At 41.3% G+C, this 22,163-nt stretch overlaps 2 protein-coding genes across 3 annotated transcripts in view; both read right to left on the reverse strand.

Annotated features, from left to right (window-relative positions):
• LOC102227853 (transmembrane protein 211-like) overlaps window positions 1-5,522 on the reverse strand; it is a 130,151-nt gene extending 124,629 nt beyond the window's left edge. Inside the window, exon 1 of the mRNA XM_005800808.3 lies at window positions 4,709-5,522. Within this exon, the coding sequence (XP_005800865.1) occupies window positions 4,709-5,068 (360 nt within the window). The 5' untranslated portion in view covers window positions 5,069-5,522. The remainder of the gene's footprint in view (window positions 1-4,708) is intronic.
• A 1,331-nt stretch (window positions 5,523-6,853) lies between these two features.
• akap10 (A-kinase anchoring protein 10) lies at window positions 6,854-20,742 on the reverse strand. 2 transcript variants are annotated; one of them, XM_023341625.1, is made up of 15 exons: window positions 20,511-20,742; window positions 17,626-17,673; window positions 16,725-16,910; window positions 13,356-13,826; window positions 12,705-12,803; window positions 12,514-12,598; window positions 12,283-12,406; window positions 11,870-12,006; window positions 11,368-11,512; window positions 9,943-10,110; window positions 9,706-9,812; window positions 8,920-9,002; window positions 8,278-8,330; window positions 8,027-8,119; window positions 6,854-7,921 (listed from the first exon to the last, which is right to left on the reverse strand). In XM_023341625.1, exons 1-15 carry the CDS (start codon window positions 20,530-20,532, stop codon window positions 7,916-7,918), a joined length of 1,827 nt encoding a protein of 608 aa, XP_023197393.1. In that variant the 5' UTR covers window positions 20,533-20,742; the 3' UTR covers window positions 6,854-7,915. The 2 variants fall into 2 exon arrangements, with proteins under 2 accessions (XP_023197393.1, XP_023197392.1); XM_023341624.1 differs by having other exon boundaries at window positions 9,706-9,815.
• Between the last annotated feature and the right edge of the window lie 1,421 nt (window positions 20,743-22,163).

A 22,163-nucleotide genomic window follows, 5' to 3' on the forward strand; every position in this document is an offset into this window, starting at 1 on the left:
AACACTGGAATGAAATGACTTGATGACCTCCTCCTTGTGTAGATCAGTTTTCCAGACCCTTAATGACCTAATTATTCTGTTCAGGTGTGGTGCAGCAGAGGCACATCTAAGGGTTGCAGAACTGCGGCCCTCGAGGACTGGAGTTTGAGACCCCTGGTGTAAAGCCTGGCATTACCGATTTTAAAGATTCTGAGTTCGGCACTATAACTAAAAGTGCTAAAGGAAATTTCTCCAGTTTTACACGAGAGATTTCCAGCTCACTTAAAAATATAAACCACATATTTTGGAGTTAAACAGCAAGGCATGAAATGACTTCTAAGCCTTGCAGCATTGGTGACCTTCTGTTGTAGGTAAACTATGGAAATATTTTATAAAAAGCACCTCTTATTATTGGTTTTACTATCAAAAACATGTCTCATTTGGCTTTGAAGAGCCACAGTAGAGCAGACAAAGAAGGTTGCCAACACCTGATACAGATGGATAAGTGTGGCTTGGCGAGTGTGCAGTTGTGTGCTGCTCTGCTCTCCAAAACCTGCTGCTTTAAACTTCTCCACAACTTTCTGGAAAACAACAATGTGAACGCGTCACGTTTCACGGGAGACAGTAGTTCCCTGCCAGCCCGTCTCTGCCCTTCTGCCCTGCACTCCAGAATGCCAGCGGCACAGAAACCCAGCAGAGCTTTCCAAAGGAAAAAAAAAACAACAGAAAGCTTTTGACAACATGGAATAACAACAGAAAGAAAGCAGAGCACAAGTAGGCCAGCCTCCCAGGGAGCCTCAGTCCTCCATCCACCATCCTGGTCCGACTTTTCAGACTGTCCTCATAAAGACAACAGCCCTCAAACTGACAGCTGTCTGCCTTCGCCAGCACAAACACGAGCAGAACCCAGTAGTTGGTGTTTCTGAGCACGGCCTGTCTTGCCTTTTTTTTTTTTTTTTTTGTGCTTCGGACCACGGTTTGTTGACAAGTTGGAAACAGAAGGCCTGGACAAACCCGTCAGCGAGGAGTGGTGGAGTAATAAAGTGTTTCTGATGAAAACTTAATGGCCCCTTCACCTTTACTGATGGCGGTGGGATCGGGATCCCGCGCCGTAATGGGCCCAAGTCGCTGCGTGCAGGAAAGCAGCTCCATCAACCTCACGCTCGCTAACACACCAAGCAGAGGGAAGCTCATAACAAGGGAGGGGCACGGATTAACACACTGAACACTGGCTGAATAATTAAATCACCCTCGATTTTAGCCAAATGTGTAACACTGAACTAAATCCAAGCACGGTTGGTAGTTAGGATGAGTCAGAACATGAAAATCCCTGAGAAGTAACAGGTAGATGGATTCTAGATGAGTTGAGAGAAAGGTTAAGAGTAAACATCCCTGCATGCTTGGTTGAAAATCAACTAACACATTTTAAAGGCTTGGTTTTGGTACAATCAGAAAAAAAAAAGATCAAATTTACTTTTCTGAAGCTGGAAGCTTCTTGTCAATAATGTCAGGACAGATTCAACTTGCAATATTAGATCTCAATAGTTCATAAACATTCTGCAAAACTGGACAAAGTTGCAATGTTAAACCAAAATCATGCTACTTTTGAATAAAAAGAAATATCCAAGTGTCATCAGCAAACAGTCAAACCATAGCAACTCTAAAGCACGGTGGTGTGGTGATAATGACATGGGATCCTGGGACCGCAAAGTCAAAGAAATGACCGTAAACTTTTGGAATGTGATTTTTGTGAGCTTGTTGGAAGTTCTAAAAGCACATTTCTGACATCAACGTTTTAAAAAGAGAGTTTTAAACTAATAAAAATGAGGAATGGGACTTGAATGCATTCATTATGATTAATTGAGGACATATTTTAATGTGTTAAAATTTCAATGCAATTAGCTTTTTTGTTGGGGTTTTTTTTACATACAAAAGTCCCAGACTGGAATCTTTGTACAGTGTTTCCAGTACGCCTGTAAATCTGACGCATAAGCAACGTCCACAAAAACATCAACGGATGAAAAAACATTTTCCTGCCCTACAGGGAGTTTTTGCTTCAAAAGACTATGTGATGGGACACTGTTGCGTGCAAGTTGTGCTGAAAGACGTTTTGAACTGAATATTTTCCCAATATATAGTGTTAGAATAAAATACAATTAATTAATTATAGACCGTGTAATTAATTTATTAGTCCCATCACTAATAAAACTTTTTTTCAATGTTCTCCGGCTATATTTAGTAGAGAATATTGATGCCTTGCCCCTCCCCTACTTGTTACTGTATATACCTGTTTTCCTACTCACAGAGAAGATCAATTCAGCAATTTATTGTTTGCTACGGTGTAAAATACATTCATGATTATGCTCCACGTGTCACGTAAAAACACATTTTTGCTTGAAATCTTTGTGTTGACAGTGTAATCCGCTGAAACTGTGTTATTTCCACTCGAGGTTGTCGCACTGTGAGAATCTTACCAAAGCTCGCCTTGTTCTTAGCAACGTTAAAACGAAGTGCCGAAGCAGTGGGAGCATCACGGTCAGCTGAGCACCTGACCTCACTCCTCACTCCGACTTTCCTTTAAGAGGAAACCAAGGAATTAAACTTGTCCATTTGTACCCCGACATGTTTGAACTACAACTGCACAAACAGGACTTATTAATAATTCCCTTTCAAATGCTAATTTGCTTTCATACATAAATGATAACTCCAGAACTGGCGCTCAGAACTGGAGGGCGGAGAGATGGAATAAAAACAGCCTCAAGTAAGTAATGACATTATCCTGAAACTTGCCTCCGAAATGCAAGCCCGCTGTCAGGGCTCAGTGTTTGTGCTCCGTATAGGTTTCACACTCTGCCTAACACACGCATTTCCAACGCATTTTCACGCAGACATATTTCAACTAAACGAGATCAGATGCTGATGTTCATCCCCCCAGCCGTCTTGTCTGCGAGGACGCTAGCTGACATGTGATAAAGCTGCACAGCTGTTTAAATCCGCTTGGACACCCCTTACCGGGATTTGCGGGAGAGAAATTTTGAAATCCTTGCTGGTGAGAGAGCAGCTGAATCAGAGAGCCGCCTGCCAACTTGTTGCCTGCATCCCAGCTTTGATGTTTGTTTCCAGGCGTGCTGTGCCGGAGACCCTCTTCCTGATCAATGCATTGCCTGACTGAAAGGCAAAATATTATCCTAAATTTGACTGTTTCTTTTTTTCCTTTACTAAACACTTTGGAGGAGAAGCCCACAGCTTTATGAGATGCTTGGTTTAGTCTGGCACACATGGGAAATTTGGATAAAGATGTGCAAAAAAGCCCTAAAGAATTGATTCGATTAATTGATTTAAATTTATTCATATGCTTTTTTTTTTGGAAGAGCTTAATATCACATAAAAAAAATAATTTAGTTTGGAAAACATCCATGTAAGAAAATAATATAGGACAGTACTCCTGGCAGCATACAGCTTCTACACTGTGCTAATCTGGAACAAACTTCCAGAAAACAGTAAAGACGCTGAAAAACCGAGTTCCTTAAATCAAGGCTAAAAACCCGCTTGCTTAGAGCTGCATTTGATTTGAAGTAATTGGAGCATTGATCAATATATTTGATGTACATTTGCTTGATGATTTTGACTAAGTGTAATCTTTATTTCATTACTGCATTGTTTTATGGCGCTTTGAACTACCTTGTTGCTAGGATGCTATGCAAGCAAACTTGACTTGACACTTTCCCTCAAATAATTTGTTGGGGTGGCGCAAACAAGGAGAGTCATCTCTGGCCATTCCATCATATGTTTAGAATCATTGTGATAAAAAAGATATATATATATATATAAAGAACAATGAATTCTTGCTTTTCTTGCAGACGGCATCACGTTTTTAACTAGAATCTTCTAATATTTTGCAAAAGGTTTATGATGCCACGCACCGTAACAGGTTACCTGGAGTTCACTGCACCACAGAACCTCCACGTATTCATTCTCTGTTTCCCACCAGATCCACCACGTCTGCTGCTAAAACGCTCTATCCTATTTCAATCTGACCAAGTTGTTCCAATTAACATCTCTGTCAAGTGAGGCAACCTGCGTATGTTTACGTTTGTGATGGTAGGACAGAAAATGCTTCCTCTTTTTAATCTCCTGGCATGTCTCTGAAACAATTGCTTAGTAAATAGCATCTAATGGTTGTCATGGAAACTTGACAGCCATTCAGGTTGAGCTTTGGACATTTTCTTTTGCCTCCCTTAAGATGATGGCGAGATAACCAGAGGTCCTCTCCTAGCAACAGCTTCAAACTTACTGCAGATTTTAGGCGAGGAGCTATCTTCGCGAAACCTTTTTTCTGACTTTTGAAATTTAAACATTGCCCTCTCACTCAGTTGAATGGCATGTTTTCTTGTGTTTCCCATTTTTGAACAGAGGCTAAGAGGAAAAAGAGGCATCTAAATCATGTTCTGCTACATTTTTCAGCGTGATTTTATGTTGATGCAATTTTTCTTAGCCTTGGTAGACAACGGAGTTAAGGCTTTTTACACATCTTAACCAGGAGATTCAATAAATATTGATAAAAATGGGGACTTTTTTTTCCAGTTTTCTTTTATCAGAAAGTGTAAAACTGGGATTGGACAGAATCCTATATATACACAGCTACTGCGCACCTGTCCATGGATGCATGCTGCCGCGCCATACCCACCTCTCCTCCAACCACATGTTAGGGTGTGTAATGCCTTGTTACCTGCCAGGAGCTGGAGGGGATCTCTGCAAATTTGCCCAGTCCCCCGAAGGTGTAGCACCGGTACATGTGATCCAGAGACTCGGAGCAGTGCCACAGCAAGCCGAAGCTCACCGAGTCTTTGGCGCCGTGGTGCTGATGATGCTGGTGGCCGCTCCTCAGCTGCTCCTTAACAATCCAGGCGGGGGATATGAAGCTGAAGCTGCAGACGGCCACCAGGGCGGAGGACAGGAGCACCCAGAAGCAGCCCACGCAGCTGAACATGGTGGCGGCGGCTTGGGGCAGAGAACCCGAGGACAGACCCAGACCGATCCCGAACCCGGCTTCGTCTTCTTTCTTCTCCCGGCCCAGGAGCCAATGCATTTGGAGCTCGCCGCCTTTCAGGAGCGAGACTTCAACTTGTCCTCCTCCCTCTGTCCAGCACTACATGAGCAACAAGCAGGGATGCGGTCAGTGGTGGGGAACATCAGCGTCTGCAGCTCCGCGGGTCCCCAGGACATCTGGTCTGTAGAAAACAAAACCTCAAAAATAAAAAATAAAATTTTTAAAAAGCTGGTGGAAGCTGAAGATGCAGGAAAAGTCAGGTGTTCCGCTCGCTCGGGCTGCCACAATGCGAAATGTGACACTAAATGTTTTCACAGACAAAAAAAAAAAAAAAGCTGGAAGCGGAGGAGTGGAGGTGGAGGTGGAGGAGCGGCGGGGAGCAGGAAAACACCTGAAAACACAGGTGGACTCTTCCCCCGTCTAGCCGCGGGATGCTGCCTCTGCCTCAGGACCGACAGCGCCTTACTTTGCTCGCACTATTCGCCTCAGTCGAGTCTCAACAACGCCAAGTTGACGTTTGGTAAAGGAGAAGCTTCCGCCTCGGACCTTCAAAGTAAAACCCAATCGCTAAGGTGGCGCGAGGTCCAGGAAATCCAGCTTTAAAGCTACATGCTAGGTCTTTCTGTAAAATCACTTGCTTATCTCAAATAAAACAACGTGTCATGGTCGTTGCACTTCGGTCTAGTTGTAAATTAATCAAGATAAAGCCTTTCCTTTCGAAAACCAAACTAGTATAAACAAGCCTCTTGTGACATCACATGAGGCATAAAGCAAATCCCTCAAAGGTGTTTTCTTAAATTCTGCATGGTTGTAACTGAACAGTTCCATATTTGAGTTCACACTGCATGACTTTTGGGAAAATGTAGTAAAATATTAAAGTTGCTTCTTAGCTTGAATACCCACATTTCATTTTCAAAGATCAATTAAAGTTGTATTTAAAAAGAAAAAGAAAAAACAAACAAAACAATCTCACTGACGCATCCCGTTAAGATGAGTTTCTAGGCCTGGTGATGTTTTGCTTCTACTGAAAATGATCATCAAATAGATTTGATGAGCCCACATCATAGCAGTTGGCTAAGTGATGGATTCAAGTTGCAGTACAGCTGGTACAGGTGGCTGCAAATCAGTAATTACTGAAAGAGGTACAAGTGAAAAATATGTATGGAAAATAAAGATGGGAAAATAGCAGATATACAGGCAAATACTTTGGATTAATTTGTAATACTGGAGTCAAACCCTGGTCCAGATGGAACCGCTTTCAATGAAGTGAGACCAAAATACGCCACAATTCGCCAATTTGGTATGAAACATCTGTGAAACCCTGAAGTATAAACCAAAACTTTAACGCTAAACATAAAGAAGAAATTTTGAAAAGGGATGTTTTCTAAACAAACGTTTCTTTGCTCACCATAGGTTTAACATTTCTGACCTGCAATTTCTTGCTCTGAAAAAGGAAACTTCTTTAACATCGCCTTTGATATTTGTAAATTACCATCTTTTTTCTCCAAAAGTTTAATACTTGTACTTTCTTTTCTTTTGTATGAATTATGCTACATACACAAACTTACTTTTACAATCCATAGGTTTTCCTGGATCCTATATTTAAAAAGCCAGAGAAGTAAAATGATGCATTTTCTCCAGCTTTACCCCATGACAGTGCAGCCAACACTGCCCCCATGTGGTCAGACACGATAAACCACTGTTATACTTTTGCTTTTAAATATCTAAACTTTAAAAATGCTAAAAAAAAATTAAACCCCAAGCATTCTGTTAAAAAGAGCACATCTGACTAACCAATTCAAAGAATGAAACAGGGGAAGGAAAAAAACCCCACATGTTTTATAGTAATTGTCTTTGAATCAAACACATTTTAAATATATTATAGATCAAGTACACATACATGTCAGAAACAGTGGTACATAGTACCAAGAGTTTTTTTTCTGGTTCCTTTCCACATCTAGGTAAGGCTCAAAAGAAATAAAAAATAAAATAAAATTAACTGAGCACACCTTCCAGTTTAGCAGTCAATTCATTACTGAGTTTTGTGTCAGCAATGCTTATATATGTATAAAAACTAAGATTACAATTTAAAAAAAAAAGACAAATATTCATATAAGGGATAAACCAGAATTTATATATATATATATGTATAGAACCTTAAGGACATGGAGTTTGGAGTTTTCTGACATAGCTGGAGTATTATTCTATCGTTCCGTAAAGGTGCCTAGATGTTCAGTCCAAGAACTGGATCCGCTCTTCGCCTGCCTGATTCACAGTCACATCGCGAGATGCTCTACAGTACGCAAAGGGCCGGGGCGGAACAGCTTCAATAAGTAAACAACTCCACGCTGCTTCTGTGACTACGACTCGAAAACTTGCTGATTGGCTGTAAGTGGTAGACCCAGGCGAGAGAAACTCACGTAAAAACAAGGAATGCTTATAAAAAAAAAAATTTAAAAAAAAAGGTGCTGTGTGGGAGTGAATTTAATGAAGTCCTAGTAGAATCCTCCAAAGGTCCGAGATAAGCAATAAACCGTAGTATCAAAATGCTGCTGCTTCCTTCTGGACACGTGCTGAATGTCTTCCTACAGGAGTGTCTTAATGCGAGCGCCCTCGTGTGCATCTTCATAGTGTTTTGGAGATAGAAGATTGAAGTACTTCAAGTTTTGTCTCGGTCCATGCGTTAACACTCGCCCGTAATAACAGCCACACACACACACACACACACACACGCAAATACACGCACACACACACAAGCATAAGGTAAATGGGGAGGCGATAAAATTCTTTGTTCTTGTTTTGAGGGGCGGTAAAGCAGTTCACTGCGGCGTAAGTCCAGCCGATAGAGTCTGCAGGGAGTTACTGTCCTTTGGTTCCTCAGTGGGGTCATAGCTGCACACAGACAGAAGAAAACACTTAGCGGAATATCTGTTTCCATCACACACACACACACACACACACACATTTCTACTGAGAATCCTGCGGCGGCTTCTGTACCTTGGTGGATTTGCCGGGGCTGTCGTGGTTCGACTGGTGAACGACGTCGTTGACAATCATCTTGGCGATCTTCCACGCCATTTCCTCCTGGGCCTTCATAAAGAAAAAAATAATTATTATTATAAAAATAAATACCACAAGCAAAAAAATAGATAAATAAATAATAGAAACAAAACATGTGGAAGAGCATCTATCAAGGCTATATGAATCATTGATGATACTTTAACAGCTTTTTTTTTTTCTTATCTCACCTCGTCTGAGTTGCCCTGGACCCATTTCTTCATTGCTTGAGAAAACATGGAACCTTGATAGGGAAAAGAAAGCCGTTTATTACCTACGAGACTTGCTTTTATGACATGAATATTTCAAGAGCGGGACGTTTGACTTTACAGTTCATGGCTGGTCATCATTTCTAAGCTTCTATAAATGCCTTCATCAGCAAAAAACTGAATCATTTGCTCTTTCTTCTTTGCAAAAACACCCAACAAAAAACACCAAAGCTTTATCTTATTGGATAGAGAGCGCAAGTCAGCAGCAGATTTCTGCCCCAAATATTCAAAAGGTTAATTAGGTACGGACTTCAACGTGGTTTGCTATTTTTATCTAAACTACAACAATGTGAGGCAAAAGTCAAGTCAAAGTCAAAGTCAAAATATTTTAATTTCACACATATGCCAAACCTTGAGAATCTCTACTTTTGGACTTAAAGGCTTTTGTTTGACTTTAAGAGCAGAAAACTCATTTTTTCCAACTCCAGAAAATCTCTTAAATATTTCATAGGACTTTGAGCTGCGGGGAGATAAAGTTTTAATACATATATATATCTCTACAGAGAAGAAGGTCTCCACTGAACGAAAAACGAGGGGGGCAGGAAGGACGTTTGAGGGTCTTACCTTTTGATTTCTTCACGTCGGGTTCTGGCTCGGCCTCTCTGATGAACTGACCCAACTCGTTCACCTTACCGAAAGTCATCTTTCTGAGAACGCAGAAGACAGGAGCCGATGATGAGCAAAGGGGATGAAAGGAGGCCTGAACGCACACACTCGTGTGTGGACGTGTGTGTGTGTGTGTCCGTTAAGCACACACCTAACAGTAGAGCTGGGCATAAAATTGATTTTATCGATTAATTCATTTTTGGTTTTTGAAGATTTAAGGAGGATTTTTTTTTTCCACCAATGCATGCTGTGAGTTTCAATAGCTTAGAGTGATGTCAACACGCCCAGGGCGGCCATCTTGTTCACAAACGTGTTTCACAGCTTCTGCTTATTCGAACTTTAAATTCATGTCCACTCTACAACAGAATATTAGAGCTGGACTAAGATTTTTCCAATTACAAAAATAAAAGTCATAATTTTATTTATTTTTTAAAAGTCATTGTACAAGAATAGAGTCAAAGTAATAGCAGAATAAAGTTGAAATATTGGCAGAATAAAGTAGTAATTTTATGAAAACGCCAACACAAAAAAATAGCAAAAATTAAAATCAGGTATGTTGAACATCTTGTAAAGTCATACTTGGTATCGCTTTGACAAACAAAGAAATGCTTCATCTTTTATCACATCAGAACCATCACTATCAGTGGCATGACTTTGAATCAATAATGAAAACAATCCTCAACACCATTAACAGTTCACTTTAGAGACAAGAGTTGGAAAGTTTCGTTTTATGGGTGAACTCACCCAGCGTACGGCCGCTGGTAGAGCATCTCCGGATCCAGGCTGGCCACATCGACGGTGATCGCCTCGTCGAAGTTCTTCAAAATCTTGATGGCTGCTTTCTTGGCTCCCTGCTGCAACGAGGGTACAACAGGAATTCATCTTCATGAATGTGACAAAGACCAGCGGAACGATCGCGACCTCGTCGTCATTATTGTGACCCAGCAGGGCGACTGAAAATGTCAGCCGTGCGCAGCTCACCTGAACCTGGGAGCTCTCGCCGGCGTTCGAGCCGGAGCGGTCGCCATCTGCCGGCACGCCCTGACCTTGACCGCTCACGTTCACGAACTCGTCGCCCCGCACCGAGTTGATGAGGTCGCTCAGGTATTTGTAGTAAATGTTGCTGGACAGGAAGCCGGGCAAATACACCTGAACGGTTCCAAAACAGGATGACCACCATTAGTGACAAGCCTTTGCAGCTCACCGTTTTCTAAGATTTCAACCCTCATGTGGAGACGATCAGGCGTCTCTGTTAGAACTGCATGATTTGTCAGTGACGCAAGACAAAACCTTCAGAAAAATCGATACTGAACTTCAGAGAAACTGATTATTTTAGATATTAAAGTGAGGAAATAATACAGTGCCTTGTAAAAATATTTACACCACTTTCACATCCTGTCAAGTTACCAGCACAACTTTGTGGAGAACTTTCAAGCAGAGTTTGACCCAGAAGAGGTCCAGAATTACCTCAAAAAAAAAAGAGAGAGAGAGAAAGAAAAAGAAAACCTCAAGAGGAAAGATCTGTTAAATTAATTGGTTGTAGAAACTAATCGAAAACTGAAACGAGATCAAAATCTTTCTGTTGTGGCTGCCAAACTTTGGAACTTGTTGCATTTAAATATTAGAGAAGCGTCTTTTCTCCCTATTTTTAAGTTTCTTAAAAAAATACACCCGTTTTCAATAGTGTTTGACCCAGTGTCAGCTGAAATGTTCTTTTTATTGTCTATGATTGAGCTTATACGTTTTAAATGTTGTTTTATGTCTTCTCTTTATTCTGCACTTTGGGCTTTGCAAAACAAATTATCATAATAATTGAACATAAAAACAAAACTTCCATATCCAGTTAAAAAAAACGGAGTAGGAAGAAGACAAAGCTTATTAAATCATACCCCCTAATTTCAAACCAGATTCTAATTAAAAGCTTAAAACTGAAACTGTCAGGTACCACACACGTTTTATTTTTAATCCCCGGTTATGGTTTCATTTAAATTTCACAGCAACTAGAACTACAAGCATCCAGCAACTTAAAAGTCAAAGTTGAAGTTAAGTTCATGTCAGATATAATTCGTCATCAGAAAAATGGCTTCAGCGAAATAAAATGCTCGGTCTCACGTCTTTATAAGACATTTAGCCCTGAAATATTTGCAGGAATAATTTAGATGATCTCTTATTCCATCGTTTCCTTTATCCTAAAATGTTTTTAACTTTAAGTTTCTGCTCAGTGAAGCACTTTAAACACTTCTGTCTTGTACAATTAAAAATATTTAAGTTTACTAAATTAATTAGTCATGTACAAGCTAACACTGCCTTTACTGACAGCGCTTTGTTGCAAGAAGTAGAAAATTTGGATGCGCCTAACTTTTTTTTTTCTGACGCCCCGCGCGCGTCCTCATCAGAGACTCTGACCTTCTCCATGGTCGTCCAGGCCTGTCTGAGAGGAGTGGTGAAACAGTCGGGGAGCGGCCCTCCCTCCCGGCAAATGTTCGACTCGATCTCCATCCGTACCGAGTCGCCGAAGCCCAGAGGATTGGTGGCCTGGAGTGAGAAATACCTGGACAAAGAAAAATTTAAATTTTTTTTTTTTTTTAAACTGCATGAACTGTGCTCAGTTTAAGACACTAAACCTAAAGCCGTTATTCAAGCAAAATAAAAAAATAAAAACACCTAGCATAAGCGCATGTTTAATAAGGACAATTTGATTGCTGCAACTGTGAAAAAAAATTAGGGATAAAATACATTATATTTGCAGATATATACAGTTCTGTATTGAGTACAGACCAAAAGTTTGGACACACAGGTATGTCCAAACCTTTGGTCTGTACTGTATATATAAATGACATTGTGCTTTTCTGTCAGAAAAAACATACTCAAAGCTTTTTAGGGTTTTAGAAGCACAAATAATTCGTACTTATCATAGAGGATCATGGCGTCGTTTTGAGCCTCCTGGCCGTCATACTGGCCTTTTTTAGCAGCCAACTGGTTCTGGAAGTTATCCGCAGCCAGCCAGAACTGTAGTATATTCATCGCCTCTTCCTTCTCCATGTACTGTCAATGAGAGAACATGGAACTCATGAACAAGTCCAAAAAACACAGTGCGTCTCTGCAGGATCGCTCTGATAGCAGGTTAGTACACAGCAGGAGCAGAAATCCTTGTTTCTTTATGTCTTTCTGACTTGTTTTTGTCTGTGTGTGTGATTTATTGTTGTTGCTCAAAAGCCTCTGTGCTTTTGAGGACCGCCGCTAAATATGGAGTCAACGGGAGGCACAGACTGTGGGGGGAAAAAAAAGGTGAGAAAGCCAGAGAAAATTGGGCCTACTCACCTCTGAGAAATAGAAGAGCGCTGACTCACAGAACAAGATGTCAGCCAGGAACACGGAGCCACTCGTCAAAACTTCAATCTGGTATTTACAGAAATGGTGGCTCCGCAGGAATTCGGTAAAGTGCCTGGAAATCAAAGGGCACAAGGGAGCCGGAGACATCCGTTACCGAGGATGTCACAAAAAACAGCCGGACAGTGAAAAGTGTTGGAGAAGAGGAAGAGAGAAACTCACTGTTGTTCCAGCATGGAGAGGACAACCGACTGCGCAATGACAAAGCAGTTTGGGTCCACCATACCGTCCTCTCCGCAAATCTTAGCTGAGTGGAAGGAGAACAGGGGAATTTTTTTCTTTTACATTTTTATGGCTTCAACCAGAGGTTTCATCGAGAGCCACTGAAGCTCCGTGTCTGTTATTCTTCTTACCGACTATATCGTTTCTGATCTGCTCTGTGATGGGGATGGGTCTTGCAGCATCTGGAGAAATGTATTTGGTGAAGATGGTAACAGCATCCTTTTCTATACCTGCAAACGCAGAAACCCACAGCTCATCATCTGCCACATTGGAAGCACAAACGTCCATTTATTTCACTGGGTAGTTCTGACACAATTAATCGGATAATTGTGATTAATCGTGGTTAATTTTTATTAATTCAATTAATTGCACATAATTGTCATTCATCCAATTAATTATGATTAATTGATTATTGAAATAGTCAGCAATTCATTTAGAAATCGACTGATCATTAACTGGATTATACAGACTCAAAAAAAAGACAATTTGCTGGAAAAAATTTCCAACATAATCATAGCGGTAATTAAGTCAAAACTGTCCAAGTGGAATAGATTTAGCTTCATCCGGTTCAGAATTATTGAAAAGATTTTCTTCTTTAAAAAGAGATTTGAAGTATTTATTGCATCTTTTAATGTATTTCTAATATTGTATAAAAATCTGCTGAATGTGCCGACTTCTTTATCCAATTAATCAATTAATCGCCTAGAAATCAGCCACTTCCACAAACAGACTAATCAATTGAACAACTACCAGTGAAAACAGTTATTTTTTAAGTGACTCACTTTTCATGAGTGTGTCTGAGAAGTCTCGCAGAGTATTGTTGGGATGGCCCTTAGAGGGAGTCCCTGTCCTGGAAGGCGGCTGTGTGCTGGGGGTCTCTGCCCGAGACGGCTTGCCTTCCCCACTCAACGAGTCCCACCGGGTGGAGAGCGGCGACAGGTTCCCACGGCTGTTGTGGAGGGCAAGGTCATTGAACGCGTTCTGATCGAGCTCTGGCCCGTCTGGAGAGACGGGGACCGGCTCGGCCAGCGAGCTGTGTTTGACGGAGTTGAGGTTTTGCGCTCGGACTCGCGACCAGCTGGCCGAGCGGAAGCTCTCGGCCTCGAGCCAGAACCGAACGAGGTGGTCGGCGCCCCGGTGCTCCATGCAGTGCAGGAAGTGGGGCATTGCCACATTGTCTCTGAGGACCTGGTCCACTGTCTTGGACATCCGAGAGCGCGTCTCCGGGGGCAGATAATTCACGCTGGAATGCCCTGGAACGAACAAGTTCACTTAGTTTAGAAATATCGCTAAAAATGCCGTCCTGCTCAGTATCAGTGAGGTCTTTAACAACAGAGTCAAGAAAGTCTTAAGAAGCTTTCTAAAAGAATGCTGTATTGTCTATGACATGTCAAGGTGCCTTTGATTCATTCAAGCTGCGAGGATAAAAACAATGGAAGTTGAAACCGAGTACAGCAAAGTGCCTTTTTTTTATCTTCTAACATTGTACTAGGAATAATAAATAAAACAACAAAATATATTGGGAAAGGGGGTGCTGTGGTGGCGCAGGGACAAAGCACAACCCACATATCGAGGCCTTAATCCTCGTGCCGGTGGTCGCAGGTTCGATTCCCGGCCTGGCAACATTTGTCGCCTGTCTTCCCCCTTTCTCATTACCCTCTTTCCTGTCGAACTACTTTCAAATAAAAGCCACTAGAGCCAACAAAACCTTTAAAAATATATATATTGAGAAAGACACATGATCAATATTGATTGAAAATACTTCCAAAAGAATATTCAGTAACACTTTATTTGAAGGGGTGTGCTTAAGACTGACATAACACCTGCTATGAACATGAAGGAGTTTCATGAAAGCTTGACTGTTGTGATGAAGCGTCATTATCTACTGACACAACAGTCAAACATTCTGGAGGATGTTGGTCATGTGACAGTGACAGCAATGCAGCAAAGGATTGTGGGTAATTTAATTGAAGCGAAGAAGAAGAAGAAGAAGTGGTGAAGTCATCAGCATGGTCTTTTTTTCCAAGATGTTGAAAGGGAGTGAAATATAAATAAATAATATATACATTATCAGTAAACATGTCATCTGCCTAAATGGCAATTCTAATATCGGATATCAATATATTGATCCAAATTTTCATAGCAGTGCATCCCTAAAATATACTTTACCAATTCAATTAAAAAATGCCATGAATTATTTTGTTATTCTGCTCATTTTTGAAGTAAGTTGATTGGTGACCCCAAGTAAAGTCCTGACCTTAACCAACACCTGGATACTGTGAGCCATGCTAACCATGCTAACCTCCCTGTGTCTCCTATGTTCCCGTAATAAATCCTGAATGATCTATGAAGGTGGGATTACTAGAAGTAATAATTTTGAATGCTCCTTTTAATATATTGTTCCATTAAAAGCTCTTAAAGGGAAGTCTGAATCCACTAAAATTCGCATCGTCTTCAAGATATCGACAAAACTCTGATTGGTGCGTCTACATTTCCATGTCACGCCGCGTTATTGACCCCAGCCTCTGAGGCCTGGGAATTCACACCAGTTTTTTAAGTTGAATATTCAGAGGGAGGAGTTCACAGGTGGGCCTTATACTTTGCAATTTCATACCAAAAATAAAATAAAAAAAATCTTCTCTCAACACCGTCAAGAATCTGCAAGATAGAAATCACACAAAGTCAGTTTTAGGAGGGTCTAGTCACATGGGACTCCAAATATAGAAAATCCCCCAAAAAGTAAAATAAAATAAAATTTTACTATTCATCTGAAAAGGAGACAGAATGACTTTGACTAAATCATATTACCTAATGCTACCCTCCCCCCACCATCTGTGCTGCCTTGAATCTTAAATCAAAGTCATCTTGGAGGATCGTCCCTCATGTCTGCTGCTTCTGAAAAATTTGAACTCGTCAACTTTTTTCATTCTAAATATTCTTCTGCTTCCAATTCCTACCTCTATAAAACAAAAAGCTCTTCACGATATAGCATCTAACATGCTAATTCTGTAAAACAATGTTTTAATCACAACAATAAGGCAAAGAAAGTTGTTGTTTAGAATCCCGTCTCTCAAGTCTGAACTCTTATCACCGGCTGCAACCTAAGAATGAAATAACCAAAGCAGTCACCTCCACCTTTCCTCACATCCTTTCTTCCCTTTGTTACAAACACAATCTAGTGACAACAGAGTGCGCCAGGCTGCAGCACAGGTTCCTCCACCTTTGAGTCACCCAGACTAGCTAGTGCAGTTCCCGTCTGCCGCTTCCGTCAGGCACACAGCTGCTTACTGCAACTGTCCCAGAAGGTGACATAGAGCCACCTAATTATAGTTTGGGTTTTTTTCCCAAAAAGAAAAAAGGTGGAGAAGTTGCTTCACCGTGCGTCAGGGCCAAGTTTACCTGACAGTTGTCAGAATGAGCGGGTGTGCTTCAACGGACGAGCGCCTCGGGCAGAATTATAGAGGAATGGAGACAGCTGAGCGACGCAGCGGGATGTTTAAGATGCTGCCGTCGTGACGAGAAACTTACACAGGCAATCTGCAAGGACATTGCCCGAGAACTGCCTGCCTGCACGGAGATTAACTGGATTCTAGCTTGGGAAAGAAGCAATCTTTAAGATAATTTCCTTCAGATTTTAGTGGCCGTTATTTGGCTAGACGTATGTTTAAATTGCAGGCAACGTTCCTAAACATTTTCTGGATTCTTTTCAGAGGGTGTTCAAAGTTCAGACTTTTAGTTTCAGTTTCAGTGGTGGTTATCTTCAAGTGCTTTAGAAATAAAGTTGGCAATGTGGAATAAGAACAAAGTAAGGCTAAATGGCAGTGGGTGGGTGGATGGATGGATGGACGGATGGGATTTTAAAACCACAGACCAGAAAAATGCGTTATACGTATAATATTTTCCCCACAATGCATTTCCTCCCCATTCCCATACTCACTAAACATACTTCAACAAAATGCCAGAGTTTTCTGGACTGCGTAAAGCCCCTCTGTAAACAAAACCAACTTTGCCATTCACAGACTTATTACATTGAAACATTTCTCTTTTCTTTCTTTGGTTTTCTTTGCCTGCCACACGTCTCTCCCTCTCCGTGTTCATCCATCTGCTGTCATCTCAAGCGTAACGGAAACACAGAAAGGTTTGCTGCGTACCGAGGTCTCCGAAGTGCGCTGCCTCCATGTGGCTCGGCTGCTTCTTGAGGATGGCGGTGCGGCCCCGGGCGAAGGAGTCCATGTTGGCTGATATGGCACTGATGGCCACGTGGCTCGGCCCAGCGGCGTCCAGGACGGCATTGTGGTTCTTCAGTCCGTGTGAAGGAGAGTGAGGGTTGACTGGAACTGGGTCAAAAAAAATACAAAATTTAATAAAGCTGAAAAATTACAGCGATGTTTGCAAAGTGACCCGACCAGGTGACGTCAGTGTGACGTGGATGACAAAGCCTTTGATTGTGGGTGTTTTTGAAAGAGCTCTTAGTGTGCGCAGGCCATAAAAAGAAGCCTGAGAGGACAAACTGTGCAGTGTTTGACTGACTGCTTCGTGTTTCACTGATAGCAAGAGCTTGGATCCTAATGATACATTAACTCTGTTTAGAATAACTAGAGCAAACCTAACCCTATAAAAACTTAAAGACTCTCTTAAATCACATCTGTAAAACTCCAAGGTTGTCTTCCATGCTTGCATAAAAACTCAAAGACTCACTTTTTAAAACCCCTTCCAAAGCAAACAAACAATTCAGTTGTTTTGTAAAAGCGTTCATTCCCCTTGAACTTTTTCACATGTTGTTATCTCACAAACACAAGCTTCAATGTAACTTCTGCAGATTTCATGTGACAGACCAACACAGAGTAGCACCGAGCTAAAGTGGATACAAGGTTTTCTCACTTCTGGTCCATTCTAACATGAATATCTTCGGATGCAAACTGATCTATTATCCTCCTGAATAGGGCTGAAACGACTAATATTATTCACCTCCACAAGCTTCTCACGACACACTTTCCAATTTAAACCCTCTTCTGTGATACTTTACAACGCCGGAGGTAAAGACGAACTCACCTTTGTTAACTTTAGCATCCGTTACTCTCTCGGGTTCCTTGCTTTTGGCTGTAGAGAAAAGGATAAAAAAGGCGACGTGTAACTGAAGGTGTAAACACTCGGGATCATGATACAAGGTGAGAGCAGCTGGACAGAATGGAGATGCACGGTGAAGGGAGACGGGGGCTGCCGCGACGGCATTAGCAATGCAGGAAAACAATATCTAGTTACTTGATGACACGGACGGGAATCTGATATGCTGGATACTGCCAAAGAAAATGTATCATGTACGACATGGGAACTTATGCAGCATTTACTCCTAAAGGCCTTTCAGCTCTAAAGAACTAAAATATTCATCAAACCAAGCCTTAATTCAAACCTTATATAGAACCAGGTGTTTTTGAATGATCAGCGTGAGAATCCCTGACTAAACTAATTCCTGTCTGTGTTTTTAAGTCTCCCATCTCTAGTTAACAGTGACTCTTAATTAAATTTCCATGGCATTCTTCAGACAATCCAGGCCTATTCCCTTGCTCCCAACTTGTTTAACCCTCCATCCAGATTATTTTGTGTGGATCTAAAAAAATCTGGGTTTCTATATATTGACACTAAAAAAGAAAGAGATACTGCATTGGCTGTTGAAGACGTCTGAATGTAAAATTACCTGACGTCTGTGTGCATGAGGAATGAGTGAACAGAAGGCAGCCGAATCCCTAGTCAATCATTTTATGACGTTTTAAGGAGTTACGTTTTTGAAGCAGAACACCAATTTCCTTAAGCTTTGTCCGCACATGAATAACTGGAACAACAGGGAGATATATTATCTTACTAATAGGCCTGTCACAATAAGCAATAAATCAATTAATCACATGATAAATTTAAACAAACTCAATCATTTCCATTTGAATGATTTATTTTTCCTCTTTCTTTCTCGCTTTCCACCAAAAACTGGATGACAAAAGTCTTCAGTTTGTTGCTTTGGTTTCAACTAGCCCTTTTTTAAAATGACAGTTTTATTAATAGAGCCTTTATTATTAATTTTTATGTATCTCTGTTGTTTTATTTATTTATTTAGGATATTTAAAATGCCTTCCGGTTCCAGTGTATTCATTCATTCATTAGACTTTAAAAGTTTATTAATCACAGAGAATGAGTTCTTGTGTTATTATTATGCCATTACCATTATATTACTGGAAAACAGTCTCAAACAACAATATTATTGTTTAACGCAATAACTTCTGTGGACAATTTATCGTCCAGCAAAATTTGTTATTGTGACAGGCCTACCTACTACTTAGCAATTCATTCTATGAGCTGAGCAATGGGATCGGTGGCCAATTTTCAGACCTTTGCGGAAGCAGATGGGATCGATGGATAAGATCGGTTTCGCGTGTAGGTATCGGCCGATCGCCCAAAATTAAAAATATTTGAGCCCATCAATCGGTTCACCCCACTATAGCCTATAAAATGGGTCTGGCACTCCTCGAGTGCCACCATTAACCATTTCTGCAAATGCACAAATGGTTAATGACCACATCTTTGCAAAACATGCTGACATGAAAAGGAAGTTTCAGCCTTTTGATTCGGGTGTGTTGGAGCAGAGATGCATCCAACAGTTGCAGAACAGTTGCACTGGAGGACTGGAGCTCCAGATCCCTGGGTCTAAAGCTTCGGAAATTGCTTCCCATTATCAGCTGGAGCAGGACATGAGTTTGCTGTAAATTGTAGCTGAGTCAGGATCTATAAGCAATATTGGAATACAGTATAGACAACATCCCACAGACCAGCCCTTGGGGACTGGACTTGGACACCCCGGATGTAAAATGTTTGAAATGACTTAAATAAAAATAAATAAATAAAAAATAACTTCCTTTTATTTCAAACAAAAAAAACTTGTATGCCCACTTGGACCTCCCAACAAGCGGAGCCACTGGCTTCCTGTCAGTCCTGATAACCATCACTGCTAAGAGCATCCACTGTCTTTTCAACACTTCCTCCTTTTTTTTTTGCAAACGAACAGCGTCAGCAACTCTGATGCAACCAATAAGAAGGGGGAAAAGCCAAAAAAAGATGTACTAACTGGGCTGGTTTTCTAAAGAAACATGCAATCACTGCAATTTGATGGCGTGCTGAGAAAGACTGCATAGTTAGTTAGCAACAACGAGCTGAAACTACAGTGATCTAACAGAGATACTCTGTAACACATTCAGTTACTGAAGGAAATCCGGGAGATGTTTACCTGTATTGTAGAAATATTTGATATTATGCAACTGCTAACGTCAGACAGATTAAATTTTGAAAAGTGGTCAGCCATTTCTAAACCCTGGTGTTGTTCAAGAGTGTATTGCATAGAAGACATGTCAGGCTCCTCTCGTTATAAACAAAACAGTATTTACTACAAAGTGCTCCAAAGAGTGCAACACCTGCAGTCACGCCTTATTACTTTATGACAGGTGACAAGTCTGTGCGCACTCAGCTCAGTGAGACTGAATGAAACTAAAGTTAGCATGCTACATACATTTCCACATCTGACCACCGTGCAGATACCGACAGCTGTCCGAGCTAGAAGTGATGCAGAAGGAGGCTCCACACAGCGATGCAGCTCGCGAGTAGTTTCGAGCTGACAGCACGAGGCGGCTTTGGTGCCAACCAGACCAACAACAGGTTTGGTTAGCTCCAAGAGGCCACCGCTAAGCTAACCGCGCCACTGCAGCAGGTTAGCGGCGGCAGGAAAACACCACCACCACCAACACCACCACCACCCCGGGGTCCCTGTCCGTTTTAAACCCCGCTGTTTTTATTCGCATCTCTTGTCATGTTGCCCTGGGCTTCTCCGTCCTCGGCGGGACTCTTCCCCGATAGCCGCGGCTAACGCTGCAGATCAGCAGTTTGAGCTTCTTCCTCACCTTTCCTCTTAAAAAACGACATGACGGGTGTCGCACTCTGGACGCTTCCTCTGCTCACTATCACCGTCCCAGGGACGTGCCACGAATCCCTTCATTCAAACGCATCGGCTCCGTACACTCCTGAGGCGGAAGTCGGTTTTATTTCGGAATCTCCTCCGGTCTGCGCTGTCAAATCAAAATTATCCCCAAATCCAAGCCGAGCTCGGTGGCCATATTGTCAATAAACGACTAACTTCCGGGCTGCTTCTGGGAGCAGCATTGTGGGAAATGAAGTACTTGCCCGCTCTGGTCGGAAGATGGTGCTGTTTGCCAGCAGTGTATTAACGTTAGAAGTTTCAAATGTAAATAAACAATATATATTTATCAGTATATTTTGATTTTTTTTTTCAACAAATACATATTTTAGCTCCACCAGCTTTACAAATTAGAGTTTTTTTCCTCGTTATTTTGGATTTTACAGGAGGTCTTGGCTTTGACTAGGACATTCTATCAGGTATATGGTTGCATTATGTTTGTTATTTTTAGCTTCTAACATTTCTTTCACACTACCCATCTTCCCATCACCTCTGACAAGCTTCCTTGTACCAGCTGGAAAACATCCCACGGCTATCGCAGTCATGTTTTACCATGGAGATTATTTACAATGATGCCAAGTGTTCACTTCCATATATAAAAAATGTTAACGTACAAGTAAATCAAATAAAAGTGGAAATTGCAAATGTAAGATTTACAAAAAGGCTAAAATGGAGCAGTTTGAATTTGCAGAGGAATTGATTTATAACTCAGAATGTGAAAACTTCAACAAGGGAACGGCTCATCTAAATCAAATATAATACTGTAGTTCTGAATGGATCCCTACAGCTAACACTGAATGGTGTTTCTTTCTGCAGTCATGTAAAGCTACACACCGTGAGATCCAAAATAACAGGAAATATTTTCTGCACGTCTGAGTCACATTTAATGAGGCACCGTTTGCATCAATTGAGGAACTATTTCTCTATTTCTCAATAGGCAAATTACAATATTCTTTGTAGGGAATCGTGGTGACAACAATTCATGAAGTTGGGGATTTCTTTAAAATCCCAGCTGCAGTCACTTGCAGATCTGCAGACAGCTTAGAAACAAGGAAAGGTCTATCATCTGGGCCAAGAGCAACAGAATTATTTTCTCTTTGCACACAGTGAGAGCAGTTGGGACCAGGATATTTTGCAAATAGACATTTTAGTCTGCACAGTAAATGAGTTTGTTTCTTGTCTTAAAAATGATATAGAAACGGGGTGCTGTGGTGGCGCAGGGGCAAAGCATGACCCACGTTGAGGCCTTAGTCCTTGTAGCGGTGGTCGTAGGTTCGATTCCCGGCCTGGCGACGTTTGCCGCATGTCTTCCCCCTCTCTGATTACCCTGTTTCCTGTCAAACTACTTTCAAATAAAGGCCACTAGAGCCAACAAAACCTTAAAAAAAAAAAAAAGATATAGAAACAACATTTGACTCTTCAGTTTCTTTGCAGTGTCCTGCGCTCGTAGAGCTTGTCCACATTGACAAATTTGACATTGTGACTTCAGCTCTTGCTGAAGACCTACACACACATGTCCTGTCTTTTCTATTGCACATACACATCTAATGCATACATATTTACTCACTCACTCCAGACA

The sequence above is a fragment of the Xiphophorus maculatus genome, chromosome 11 (assembly GCF_002775205.1).
Source record: "Xiphophorus maculatus strain JP 163 A chromosome 11, X_maculatus-5.0-male, whole genome shotgun sequence".
NCBI lineage: Eukaryota > Metazoa > Chordata > Actinopteri > Cyprinodontiformes > Poeciliidae > Xiphophorus > Xiphophorus maculatus.

What these genes read in the sequence shown, in the direction of transcription:
- akap10 (XM_023341624.1), bottom strand. Translation starts at nt 20,532, where the DNA reads ATGTCGTTTTTTAAGAGGAAAG. An exon ending in GATCAGAAACGATATAGTCG is followed by an intron (nt 12,599 to 12,704) that starts GTAAGAAGAATA and finishes CCTTCCACTCAG; the next exon opens with CTAAGATTTGCGGAGAGGAC. An exon ending in CTCTCCATGCTGGAACAACA is followed by an intron (nt 12,407 to 12,513) that starts GTGAGTTTCTCT and finishes TTTGATTTCCAG; the next exon opens with GCACTTTACCGAATTCCTGC.